Source organism: Echeneis naucrates, chromosome 8 (genome assembly GCF_900963305.1).
Source record: "Echeneis naucrates chromosome 8, fEcheNa1.1, whole genome shotgun sequence".
Classification (NCBI taxonomy): Eukaryota; Metazoa; Chordata; class Actinopteri; order Carangiformes; family Echeneidae; genus Echeneis; species Echeneis naucrates.
In genome coordinates this window covers 11,451,410-11,465,272 of record NC_042518.1, presented here as the reverse complement: position 1 = coordinate 11,465,272, position 13,863 = coordinate 11,451,410, and the positions used below count along the sequence as shown (strand labels likewise).

Below are 13,863 nucleotides of genomic sequence, written 5' to 3'. Positions count from 1 at the left end.
GATGAACTTTTGCAAATCCCACCTCGTTTTCATGTGCGCTATGGGTGTGCTTTACTCCTGCAGGCACATAAATGCCAAATATTGTGCCACCACTCCCTCTTTTCACTACATGCGGTGCACTTGACTGTGCTTGAATGAAATTAACACCCTGTGTGTGTGTGTTTGTGTGTAAAAGAGAGGAATGGCGAGATACTGCACTGCTGTGCTCATTACAACATGCTCACCGCACAATGTTTCAGCACCTGCACCCAACACAACAACACACGGCCTATCACACACACACACACACACAGACAGTCTGAAAAGCTCTGACCCACCATCTTGAACATGACTGATATTTAAAGACGTGGAAACTGCACCAACAGATGTTCGACAGAGAAGGAGAAAACAGAGGGAGCGGTCGACACACAGATACAGAGAAAGGCAGAAACAGGCAGCACATGCCCTGATGCCTAGGAAGATTAAACTGTCACTATTTTTCTGCGCTGCTGAGGCAGTGGAAGAGTTAAACTACTATCACACTCTACTTGTCATTCTGGGCCTCCTCTCCAATGGGACCATACGCACCAAATGGAAAGTCACAAGTGTCAGGTGATCACTCATGATATGTGCTTTATGACCCATGAGCCTGGCTGGACATGACCTACTTAGGTCAGACCCAGGTGAGACTCAGCTAGACGCCACATGCAGCATTGTGCACAAACTCAAACACACACCTTTGCACACACATTAAGGGCAGCCTGTTTCAACAGAAGCATTACAACTTTACAAACACATATGGAACCTGATACAACACCTAAGCACCCCTTTCCTCTTTGACTGAGAAGTTTGAAATGAGTCAGAGATTGGAAACACATGCAGTGACATAATACTGTGGTGAAAATTAAAATCAACTTGTTTCGGCAAAATTATCCACAACACATAAAACATATCAACTTATATTTAATGTGTGTGTGCTGATTTTACCATATGAGCAATATTATTTCTATTATATCCACAAGCACAGAGAGTAATATAGACTGGAAAAAATAGAGAATGAGCTTTATATTGACTTTGACAATAAAATTTCAGATTTAGTTTGAAAACCGAGGCCTCAAAGGTGCTTCCCGGCAAAAAGGTAAATGTGTGGTGTACACATGAAAAATTTAAATACTATACAACTCAGTGGCTTAAGAGACTCCACACAAACATAATCATCTTTGTGATGTTGTGGAAACACTACTCCTGACCAATCACAGCGAGCCCAGGAGAAGGGAGGAAGCCTAGGACTTGATTTCAGTTTTTTTTTTTTTTTTTTGGCAAATGAATACTGTACGTGTTTATGTACATTAATGACTCTGCCACCTGCATGCACATGCTTACCAACCCCTCCACACAAACAGACAGACACACACACACAATGGAAAGAAAAAGATGCATACTTTTGATATGTGCAATTTGTAAATATTTTACAACTGCCCAGAGGAGGTCCCTTCAGTATTGCAGTGACTTTCTTACAATCCCTTTCCAATAACAATCTTCCTCTTTCTTATCCTTATTTTTTTAGACTTCCACCATGTAAATCTTCTATGTCAGCTCCCTTTCCTCTTCTCCTCCATACATATAAGAGTTGTATCCAGGGGGCTGAACATACTCTTCAGATTTGTCCCAGTCTGACACCCATCCAGGTCCAGCTCCTCCCCCTCCAGCCCCTCCTCCATTGGAACCAACCACTGGTTGGCTTATGGCCCCATACTGCCCGCCTCCATGGTAAAGCTCCTCTGTCTCATTGGCCAGTTCATCCTCATCTATGATACCACACTTCTCCTCACTTGTGTCCTCTATATCTGCCCATGCCTGCTTTTCTCCTGATGCAAAGATTCCTATTGGAAAAAAAAAAACAATCATCATGTAAACCAAGGCCTTTTACACTCCACCAAACATTGTAGGTGATTCATAATCATTTATAGTCATACCATAGAAAATCACTCCTCCATAATGAACGAGGGACGCTATAAGGAAGACACCCTGCCACTCCTCACGTGTCTGAAATTATGGAAAAGTGTGATTTTCCTTCCTGGCATTGTCCATTAAACTTGTAGATGTCAAAATTTTGGTTTATGCTCGGCACTATGAAGTCAATATATGTGTCTAGACGTACCTTGTGTTTGGTCATGGCTCCCACTATGAGAGGGCACACCATCCCAGATAATGTACCCACTCCGTTTGAGATGCCCATTAGTATGCTGGCATATCGAGGGGCAATATCTAAGTGATTGACATTAAAACCTAAGATGGAGGAAAAAAACACAAGTACAATTAAAAAAAAAATATTTGTAATGTTGCTCAAACGTCTTCAGGGTTAGAGGTTAGAGAGAGCAAAGGTACTTATATTTCTCACAGCAACAGAGAACAGAGTGATCAAGGAGGAGAGAGGGATTAAAAAAGTGTTAGTAGATTTGTTCTCCTTTAAAACAGCAACAACAGCCTGTTCCTCAAACACTTTGCATTTTCCTTCTAAAAACTGTGGATTTCATCATTCAGTGTGAACTTGTCCAGACTTTAATGCTGTCGATAGATGACACAACAGCAGAACTGATGAAATTGGGCTTTCACCCAATGTGTTTGTCACATTTCTTACCTGAGATAGCAAATCCACTGAAACCCACAGCAAGGACCAAAAAGGAAATGGCAACACCTTTTGTGTGAGAGTATCCCACCACCAGCAGGAGGGTAGCCTCCATTCCAAAACCTGAAACACAACCAGGTGCTCTTCACAAGGTAACACAAAAGAGAGAGAATAAGGAGTACCCTCCAAAACATCTTACATTCATACATATATCTCAACCATCAGTGCTTCTCTCTTACACTGTAGTTCATCAGAATCATCACAATTAATTTCTTTCTTTAATTTCTTAAATTTAAGTTAATCATTCACATTTTTCAATATCTAGCATTTGAAGATACTCATCTCCTCTCAAAGTCAAACAGTTGTTGCATTTAACTGTGACTGTGTTAATGACAAATACACAATGCAAACTCTGCTCTTCTCACAAGCTTCCATGAGGTTTTTTTTTTACCCCCCTCCATTGTTCCCAATCCTCGTCATGTTCCTCCACCCCTCACCTCCGCAGTTCATCATCTTCCTGACATTGGTGGTGGACATCAGGTTGTGGCTCCTCAGGTAATCTGCCAACTGGCCTCCAATAGGCACTATGATTGTCATCACCAGATGGGGCAGAGCTGACACCAAGCCCACCTGAAAAACGAAAGGGGAGAAAGAGGAACAGTGTTTATGTCACAGAGAAAGACAGAGAAAGAGAGAGTGAGAGTGACCAGGGACTACAGGTGGAAAATAGCTACAACTAGGAAACTAGGAAAATTTGCTACAACTTGGCACAAGGCATATCTTCCAGTTGTACAGGATTCTTGATTTATTTCTTTTTTTTAATTGTGCACTGTCCCTGTTTTTGTAATAAATAAATTACAATAAATTACATAGTTGTGTTTTCGTTAAAGATGTTATAACCATAGTGTTGAAAAATATTGAAAATGTCCATGATGTTATTTACCACTTCATATTGAAAACCGCACCTTCTCATATCAAAACAAAAATGATGCAGCACCTAAATGCTTTCAAAATCCATTTGTTTAGAATGCATGGGGGGAAAAAATCCTTTAAAGTAAAAGTTCCCAACAGCAAAGCACCTAACCTCTGCAATGAAATGAGTAGGAGACTGCAGTTGTGAGATGGGTTCAATAAAAGACGTTATGGCTGATCGGTGTATAAGGATGATATGATCTCACCTTGCTGATCTCAAAGCCAAAGACTTCTTCAAAGTAGGCTGGCTGGCTGATGAGCAGTAGGTAGAAGGTCCAGCTCCTGCAGAAGTTAGCCACAATGATGGCATAGACGGGCATGGAGGTGAAGAAGTGTCTCCATGGAGTTTTAAATTTCTGCCACCAAAACCAGAAGAAGGTATTATTTGGATGCATCGACTACGTATAAACACACACATACATGTCTTGTATAGCTTGAACTAATAAAGTGTCATACTTGAAGAGGATTGAGAAATGCTGCCGACTCCCCAATTGCCTCTTCAATGTATTTCCTCTCCTCTGGAGAGATGGTGGGATGCACTGCGGGACTCTCATACGACACCAGAATCCAGAACAAATACCAGAATATCCCAAAGCTGCCTGGGAGATGAAGCGGAAAAGAGGCAGAAGACACAGGCAAAGGTACGGAGTGAGAGAGAGAGAAAGAATCATACAGAGAGAAAGATGATGAATGACCAACAAAGCTAATAAAATAAAAATAAAAATAAAAATAAAAAAAAATAAAATAAAATAAAAAGCTTGCAAGAACTCATGGTCAAACATGTTTACACTGAAAACGCATTTGACGTAATTTGACGTAACGTATTTGAGAGTCCTAGTCCATGTACTTCACTATTACTTGGCCATTGTGCAGAAGTGAGCCAACACATATTTCAAAATAAGGATACTAACCATATACGTAGAATACTGAAGGCCACCCAGTGTATTGCACCAGTATCCCAGCTAAAGGCATGGCCACCACAGCCCCTGCATAGGATCCTATGGATGAATCAAACACAAAGAAAAGACATATTTTCTAGTGGAGATACCAAAGTATTATGGATAATGAATTTTGGGGAAATCTGTGAATCTGTGAAACTTTACCACAAAAGGCTGTTGTGGCTAATCGGCTTCTCTCCAAAGGAGGCGCCCACTTGGCCCAGATCCCATGACAGGCTGGGTACGATACACCCTGAAGGACAAAATACAGCCAGTTAAACACTCATCATGTAGGTAGGGGCACGTGCACAGAGAAACAGGCTGTACCTCGACAAGGCCCTGGCATATCCTGACCAGGATGACACAGCTGTAATGGCAGCGAGCAGCAGATGGAATCAGCATGTTGAGGGTGGACGTGGCTACTATGGCAAAGCCAAATACTCTTAAACACACAAACGATAAACAAGATGACCAAATGTTCACAAATAACAACCGGCATGCTACATAAAGATAAAGCTTTGCTGTATGCTGCTTTAGTCCAAGGTTAAGTCATTATCAGTACAACAGTCTTTTCGTAATGTGCATTTGACTTGATTTGGCTTCTTGGTTGGGAACTGCATAAATTAGGTTTAATAACTTTCACAATAACTTAACTAATAATGTTACCTAATCAACCAGATTATAACAAAGAACTCAGCATCTTCAGCAATATCCTTTCCGTACTGGAGATGACGTCAATTTGAAGACATTCACCTGTTGGCTGCAAATTTTTGACATATAAAGCCACCCGGGATCTGTGTGACGATGTAGCCCCAGAAGAAGGAACCGTGGATCATCCCCACTGTTTCAGGGTCCCAGGTGAACTGTGCAGCCTGGAAAGAGGAAAAAAAACCAAACGCAAATATACAAATGTAAAAAATGAGACGATAACCTCAATCAGGATAGTTGCCAAATATCATCAAAGGCCCAACGCTGTTGTGATAAAGATGAAAATTTCAAAATTGAGAGGTAAATAAATAATCTTAAATAAAACCTGTTTTATCCAGCACCCTTCAGCATGAGATGGAGACCTTGCCAAAGACAGAATCACAGATTCAGTGAAGGTGCAAAGCTTTCATTTTTGATGTGCCACTTACCACCAGCACTTCCTTGTTGCCTTTGTAGACTGTGTGGTCATTGACCATGCTTACGATGGCCACACCCAGGTTGCATCGGATGCCAAAAGAGATGCAAAATCCCAGGCCAGACAGGATGGCGATAATGTACCGTCTTGGCAAACCAAAGCAGGTACAGTCCACCACCGGCAGCTCCTTCTCCTCCACCAGCTCTGGGCGGCCCTCCACAGATAACTCGATGGTTTCTCCATTGGCCTGTCGCTTCTCAATAAGTCTGAAGTGACAGAGAGATACAGAGCTAGACAACATCAGCGCTTCAGGAGATAATGCCAATAAGGCCAATTATGTCTGCTGATTTGGTGAAATGAGTATAAAGGTAAACACAAAATGGAATTCTATTTGATATGATATTGATATAATGTTTGAAATAAAATAAAAAAAGCTGTGCACATGAATTTGCATCAACATACCTGAAGGTCTAAAGGTTAACCCTGATGTTAACTGATGTACTCACCTTCATGTCATCTTCAAACTGACTGCGAAGATCTACTCTAACAGTGCAACGGTACTGTGAAAGATGTTCTCTGGAGAACTGCTTTGGCATGGGAGGGGTTTTACCCTGGAGTGTGGGGGGCATTAGCTGTTACTTTAAAAGTGGGAAATACAGTGTTGTGGCAACAGCAAACATCTTTGAGTAAGAGTCAGAGTGTCCCCTGTACCTTTTCTGCTTGTCTGTCTGACACCACCATGGCTCTCTACCTTTCTTATTAAATTGAAGTTAATTATTAAATAAAACATTTTATTTTCAGACGTGGACATCTTTGCTTTCTGTACAGCTGCCATGTTTAAGGCAGCGACAAAGATGTTTGCTTTGCAGACATTCTGTTGTGTTTGTCTGACTGACACACACGCACCCAAGCTAAACACCTCCATTTGGGCAACATGCGCCATATTGGGGTTGGGTCTGACTCAGCGTGTCCCAGTGTGGGGAAGCAGCTGTCACTGGCCGAGGAGCAGAGTTCTCTATGACAGCACATTCCCCCAGTGTTTGCTCCTTCAGACACCAGGGACCTGCTGCCATACGGGTACTGTTCAAGATGTCCACACACTCAGACACAAACAGCATGTCTCTGGAGGCTCTTGTTTAACCACATAGTGTTAGTGTGCTAATGCTTATGTGTATAGTACCGATAAAATGGAGGCAGACTTCACAGGTTCACGTTCAAGTGCTATATAGCTAAAAACACACTTATTTCATCACAAGCGCTTTGATTGTGTTTTTTTCTTTTTTTCTTCTAAAACGTCTTTCTCAACCAAATGATTCCTGTGCCCCTTTAATTTGTTGATTAGAATCATTACCATTTATTTTTCATAGAACAGACTAAAGTTCTGTTGTTATTTTTGGCTGTTAGGAGTCAAACAGAGTAGCCAGGAGAGCGACCATCTGTGTATGACAACTCCACCCCTCGCCCCCAACCCCCTCCCAATTAACACACACACACACATGCATGCAGCAGACTAAAGCAAACTGACTAACTGCAGACATACACGTTCCTACAATTAAATCCGATGTAGAGTCACTGTTTTTGAGCGCGTCTATATTTTAACCTGGGTGTGTGTGTTTTTGAGTGGAATACGGGTAAATTCACAGCAAAGTGCACTCGTGTGTCAGCCGTCCACTATCCAATCGGCTGATCCACTTAGTCAGTGAGCTGGAGAATTATGCACCGATAGAGGCACAATTACCACAAGGATTTTTTCCCTGTGATGCATCGTTGCATTGTTTAGAAAAAGGTGCTTCCAATTTGAGTTTTGGTACCTTCCTAAGAAACAAGTGCTCCTCTGTTTTTAAAGCATGCAAGACAATCCATCTCTCTGACTCTCAGTACAGAAACTGCAAGATAACTTATTCACACACAAGACAAGTCAGACTCTGACAGTGGTTAATTATTAACGTGTTTTTGGGTGAGATAAATAATTTACTCTAGCTTTTACACCATATTCTGTCACAGTCTATCCGTCTGCCTCTCTGCACATACAGTCTCTTATCCATTGCAGTTATGCTTGTGGATTCACCCCCCTCCCCCATTTCCACAATGCAGATTCTGCATAATTTTGTAATACATTCATTCAACCAGTCAATAAAAACAACAAAAACAACATATGGCAGGGTAATAGTCTATAAATTCACTTTCATGGGCTATTCTTTGTAAGACATAAATGACAACAGAAAAGTAGTAATAGTTAGTATGGAGACATTTTCAAATTTGTAAGAGATTAGAGCGGCTGGATCCTCACTCTTGCTCTGTCTCTCTGTCTCCCTGTCTCTCTCTCTCTCTCTTAATCTGTCACAACATTCAGATTAGGATTACAAAAATGATTCACTTCCGGAAATGAATATGGAAGCAGCACATGCATGGAAGCAAACTGATCCTTGGCACTGGCCAAGGATCAGTTTGCTTCTCTTTCCATCACAACACATTGTTGAGTTCATGCTGGATTCAGTTTTTCACTTTTGTAAATCAGATCGCATTAATTTACACAGATATTACTTTACAATGATCTTGTAAATGTCGGGTAATCTAATCATCTCTTTTGTCTGAAAGTTTTTTAACCTGTCTGACAAAGATGCCTTTCTTTATAATGATTTCATAAAGCACATGGTTAGAAGTTGTATCAACTGGCTTCATACATTAAACAAACACAAAAAAAACCAAAAGCAAAACAACACACACACACACAAAGGAGACGTCGCTCCAGATCCTGTAATTCTAAGAAATGTGAACATGTTTTCTGATGAATCAGTTTGGCTGAGCTCATGCTGCTTTTTTCTCCGTACCAAACAAATGTGTCGACTCGTAACCAGAGTGGAGCTCAGCATCCTTCTTCAGAGTTACTGAGGGATGCAGGAGGATCCTCATTAAACCTCAGGACAGATTGCAGCCGGACACCTACACATATGTTACCAGCTAACGAGGCTAGCCCACAGCAAAAATCACTGTTAATTACAGATGCCTCCCACGAAAGGGCAAAATCTCTCCCTAATGTGTGTGTAAATGTCCCAGAATAGCTGAGTAACTGGGGGTCTCCCTCCTGTAACATGATGGCTGTAAAGCTAGAGTAGAGAAATTCATTGGACGTGAACCTGAATTTATCATAATTTCTAATTAAACAGCTTCACAGTGTAAAGGTCCTCAGTAAAAAACACATACTAGTTATCTCCAGACCTTTGCCATTTGCGTGAGACTGAATAGTGATGTAGCGTCTTCTGTTAGCTTGGTTTAGCCTGGACCTGATTGGTCTCAGCTGGCAACAATTAATGAGCCAAAGAGCACAAGCAGACAGCAGCCCCGTGACCCCCGGCGCTCTGAAATGTCATAATTACAACGGCAACAGGCTCAGCGGAGACTGTCAACACTCACACCTCGAAGTGAGCGCACATCCCTGCTTCTGAAGCTGAAACACAAGAAGTAAAGTTCAGAATAAACCTGAAGAAAGATCTGACGTGAAAGCTTTTCACTGCCTTCACATACATGATTGGCCTGGCTTCATTCCATTCATCTTCACCTCAAATATCATGAAACTTCTGAAAACCCTTTTATCTTTGAATGCATGTGCACCTCAAAACAACATTTTCCCAGCCAACCACAGATTATTTATTAATTTTAAGAGTGTTGCTCACTAAATCTATGTATAATACAATGACCTTAAGCTCACGGAGTAATTTTCCAACTTTCCTTTCTTTACTGATCAAACTAGTTTTCAACATTGCGCGAAATGTGCAAGATTCTGCCGAATTTGAAATTTTCAAATCATATTTCGGCCATAACAAAATAACACAGGGGCTCTCACGTGCAGGTTGGTGACCTGGGAGTTTTGTTACTCTGTATATTAAATTCACCAATTCACAGAGCATTCTGCGTAATCCTCTCATAAGAGGATGATCGAGACAGAGAGGGAGACAGGGAGGGAGGCGGACAGGAAAATATTATATAACGCCAGATGCCCTGGTCATTATTTGACCAGATATGCGTGTTGATTGATCGTGCATGTGCTGAAAGTAAAACCTGCTTTTTGCTTCCTCATGTCAGCCCACGCTTCATTCATCCTTCAGCAAAACGACTTCAACCTCATTTGCTCTTCATTTTTACTTCAGGTGTACAGTTGTGGCTTGCATTGTGATAATGTTTTTTTTTTTTTTCTATTGAGATTTCTGCACTTTCTCTCAACAGCGGTGTCTCCCCATCCTTCACGAGCCTCTCTCCCTCTCCCTCTCCCTCAAGTGAACAGATTGGGTCGCGGTGGGACTGTGTCACCCAGGGAGACACCCTCCTCCCCATCCTGTTACACACATTTTGTCCTCTCTCTCCTGTGGATACAAACACAGCATTCAAACACACACACGTGTGACCTTCATAGACTTAATATCTATATACTCCGTAGTTTATCGAAAATCACTTTGTGAGCGCCGACTGCACTCACACAGACACACACCTCTCATTACTTTTAAAAGACAGTGGCCTAAATCTAAACTCAACTGACCTGGGCCACAACATGAGCATCATAATATCTCTGAAGGTATTTTATATTTAAACACTTTTCCTTTAAAAGTCAAAACCAACAATACACAAGGCAGCATAAACAGTAAATGCTGGCATTAGTACTGGCATCATGGATACTAACAGCATAGCGTGCATCCCATAAGCTCTGATTACACATACAGACAACACCACCACCACCATACAGCCAATAACACAGGCAGAGGGACAAAATATAAAGAGTGAAAACAAGCTGTTTTATCTTTTATCAGGGCCCAAAACATTTTTGCACTCACCCACTGTTAATGAAAATGTTATTTTGCAGCGACAACATTAAGTAGCCAACTTTATGCTTATCAGTTTAACCACTCGCTTTAATATAATCACTATAGTTGTCATATTCACAGCGATTATAATAATTGTAATCCTCGATTTGATGTGAGATATTCACGTTTTCTTTATCTTGTTACTCACTGGCCTTGTTCTTTCTCTTTCATTACTTCTAGCTCCGCTGGATCTCCCTATAGTGGGTTTATCAATAGTGACTGAGGCAAGTTAAGTGCAATATTACATTTCAAATGTGATAGAAATACGTCATTCATCAGGAAACACATACACAGAGAAGGAGAGCCACAAAGCAAAGCTGCTTCGTCTCGGTGTATTTAAAATATTCATCTCAAGAACATAGAACATATATAAAATACAGCGAGTGACAACTCCCGTTAAATTGATAAGTTGGGTGTGATTAAAACCAAAATGATTTTGAAACAATCGCTAGAAGTTGATTTCAACAATGGTTGAATATTTTTTGTGGACCTCCTCTAAGACCAGTGTTTATAATGTCTCATATTAAATTGGTAAAAAAATAAATACAGCACAGACTCTCCTAGCGTAGCCACGCGACCCTGCAGATTCATTATGTTTTTTTGATGACCAAATGACATTATTATGATGAGCAAAATGCCACTGGGATGCTACTTCACATTTTTTTAATTTTACACACATATTAAGCGTGAATGTGGATGAAAAGCCTTTATTTTTGACCATTTTTTTAAAGATGTTGAAGAAGTGAATTGGCAGAAGGGAGCAGTAGAGTGTACTTGACCTTACAGTGCTTAAGTTTATGCTTACCTAGTGGAGTTTAATATAGAAACAGGAGATGCATTCTGATGGAGAAAATGTTTAAATAATAGATGAACTCCTCGCTGCTTTCATCAGGAGGGATCACAGTTTTGTCTGTGAGCTGGTGAGATTGCACATAGAAATATTCACATCTGCACTCTGTGTCTATGATTTCCACACTTCAAAAGGCACACTTATCTAAAAACATACATTTTTCACTCAAACTTGAACAAACTTGAACAAAATACGATAATTTTTCCTTCTGAAAACGTTACTTATAGCTTACACTGTGACCACGTAAGACCAGAGTTCACTAAGATGAGGAAACGCCCACTACAACCAATCTGAGTCCAATCCCACACATCACATCGCTCATGGCATCAGCTGTGACCGTGCACATGCATGGATCACGACCAATAAGTGAAAAAAGAGCCTGAGATTTTGCATGTCTGTTAATCTGAGGGATCCCGATGGTGCAAAGTTGCATGTTCTGATCTGACAATGGATGGATGAGTGGATGGAGGATGGAAAGTGGATGATGATGGAGCGAATGGAGGAAGTGACATGGGCCGGGATGGAGTGAGTGGGAGGGGAGAGTTTAGGGATTTGCGTGGCTCGACAGCTGGACTGAAAAACAGGCTATTTCAGGACGGGATTTATACGTTTGGTTGCTACCTCAAATCCTGAGAGAGCGAAAGCTTAAAGCAAGGGTTATTGCATGAGGTTCTATCAGTGTCTTTAATCTCTCTTTTTTTATTACGGAAATATTGTCTATGCACCAATCTGTGTTGTAACTTGTACACACATTTGCTTTACATACATCCAGCCTTTTATGACATTTGTAATTAAAGACTGATTATATTTCCTATTTTCTCTCAAAATATATATAAAGATATATGGATTTCTTTGTGTATATGGCTACAATTATTTCAGAAAAAATATAAGCTAACAATGATAAATGTCTATCTGAATTTCCAAGTGTCCAATACAATACCATTAATAACAAAAGAGGAAAAACCTCCACTACAGATGTGAGGAGCTTTAGGGCAGTTTACAATGTGTGTAGAATGATTTGTATATGTCATTCATTCTTTGTGTCACTGCATACTGTTAACCGCCGTTACATTTCAATTCATTATAATATCTAGATTTTTTTAGATTATCATTACTTATCTATATGAATAATTTTTGTCTGTTTCTGTGCTTCATGCTCAAACTGCCCAGGAGAACTGAACGTCTGAACAGAACTACAAATCACTTTTGCATGAAAAAGGCATGAAAACCAACTGACTTGAAGAAATTGCTAATCAAGTAAACAAACCAATCAATCAATCAATAACTCAAACCACTTGTTAGTTCAGCTCTACATTACTGAAATAGTGGAATGCATTTTAACATACTAATTGTTTGTCTTTTCACTCTTTTCACTGGGACAGTTACAGAAATGTTATCTGTAACTTTCATAGACTTAGAAAGACAGACGTGACTCCAGTCGGCAGACAGACAGACAGACAATGTAGGATCTATCACGTAGCCACACTTTCTTCGACTCTGAAACACCAATATGCTCAGTCTGCTTTGAGCTCGGCCGAACCTGACAACAAACAAACAAACAAACAGGGTGAGAGCTCCAGAGACTGAGGCAGCGGCAGCTTTCACAACAAGCAGGAGAAAAATCTGCTTCAAATCACAATGACAAAGCCTCCAGCCTCAAACCCACGAGTTGACTACAATTTGATATTTAGCAGAACCAACATGAAAAAACTAACTTCTCGTGATCTGACGGTCACAAATCCGCCGTTTGTTGAATTTTACATCGCAAAGCTCGACTTTCTCCGCTCCAGCTGCGTGATGTTGGCTGCTTAAATGCGGCAGGCGAATCTTTATTTCCGGTTAAAAACCAAAAACAAAACAATGAAAGAAACTTCAGCACCGCTGGAGAGTCCGTGGAGGGAGGAGAGAGGATGATGGGTTTGTACCTGTGGATCTTCCCCAGAGTTTTGCCCGCGGCCGCCTTGAACCTGTCTGGTCGGATCTCCATCCTTGCAGCTCCCTGACCCGGCCGGTGTGCTGATGTCCTCTCCGCCCTCCTGTCCTGCCCGAGCGCACACCGTCCTCCTCCTCCTCCTCCTCCTCCTCCCTCTCTCTCGTCCCTCCCTGCCCACACCAGCCTCCGCCTCAGCCTTCATCCCCAGATGGGCCACACAGGTGCAGGCCTCTCAGGATCACGTGATGAAACACATGCCATGCAGTGTTTGGAGTCCGTCCTGTGGGCCTGATTGAAGCGAAACGGCAACAAAACAAATCTATGACCAACAGTCAGAAAGTGCTCCTGTCGTTGTTACATCATGGACCAACAAGACAAAGAACAAACAAACAAACAAAAAAAAAAAGAGCCCGTGTTTGTTGTGATCTTAGCTGTGCTATAAGCTGTGTTTTGGGAAAAAAAGGGTCAGCATCATGTTTACACACCACATGGAGATGTAGTGCTTTATCTGACAATGGTATGATACATGTGTTCATCGACAGTTCTCAAATTCTTTCGCCTGTACCAAAGATCATCTCTATAG

At 41.2% G+C, this 13,863-nt stretch overlaps 1 protein-coding gene across 1 annotated transcript; it reads right to left on the bottom strand.

The window, feature by feature from the left end:
* Positions 1 to 1,566: 1,566 nt before the first annotated feature.
* slc17a7a (solute carrier family 17 member 7a) lies at positions 1,567 to 13,334 on the bottom strand. Its single transcript, XM_029508798.1, has 13 exons — positions 13,273 to 13,334; positions 5,655 to 5,907; positions 5,272 to 5,390; positions 4,846 to 4,960; positions 4,684 to 4,771; positions 4,492 to 4,578; positions 4,037 to 4,179; positions 3,787 to 3,936; positions 3,106 to 3,238; positions 2,621 to 2,731; positions 2,141 to 2,268; positions 1,956 to 2,025; positions 1,567 to 1,862 (listed from the first exon to the last, which is right to left on the bottom strand). Exons 1-13 carry the CDS (start codon positions 13,332 to 13,334, stop codon positions 1,567 to 1,569), a joined length of 1,755 nt encoding a protein of 584 aa, XP_029364658.1.
* Between the last annotated feature and the right edge of the window lie 529 nt (positions 13,335 to 13,863).

Excerpts from the sequence above, each read along its gene's own strand:
- slc17a7a (XM_029508798.1), bottom strand. The coding sequence starts at position 13,334 with ATGGAGATCCGACCAGACAGGTTCAAGGCGGCCGCGGGCAAAACTCTG. Across the intron at positions 4,180-4,491 it reads TTCAGTATTCTACGTATATG|GCAGCTTTGGGATATTCTGG; the intron begins GTTAGTATCCTT and ends TTCATCTCCCAG. Across the intron at positions 2,026-2,140 it reads GAGCCATGACCAAACACAAG|ACACGTGAGGAGTGGCAGGG; the intron begins GTACGTCTAGAC and ends CCATAATTTCAG.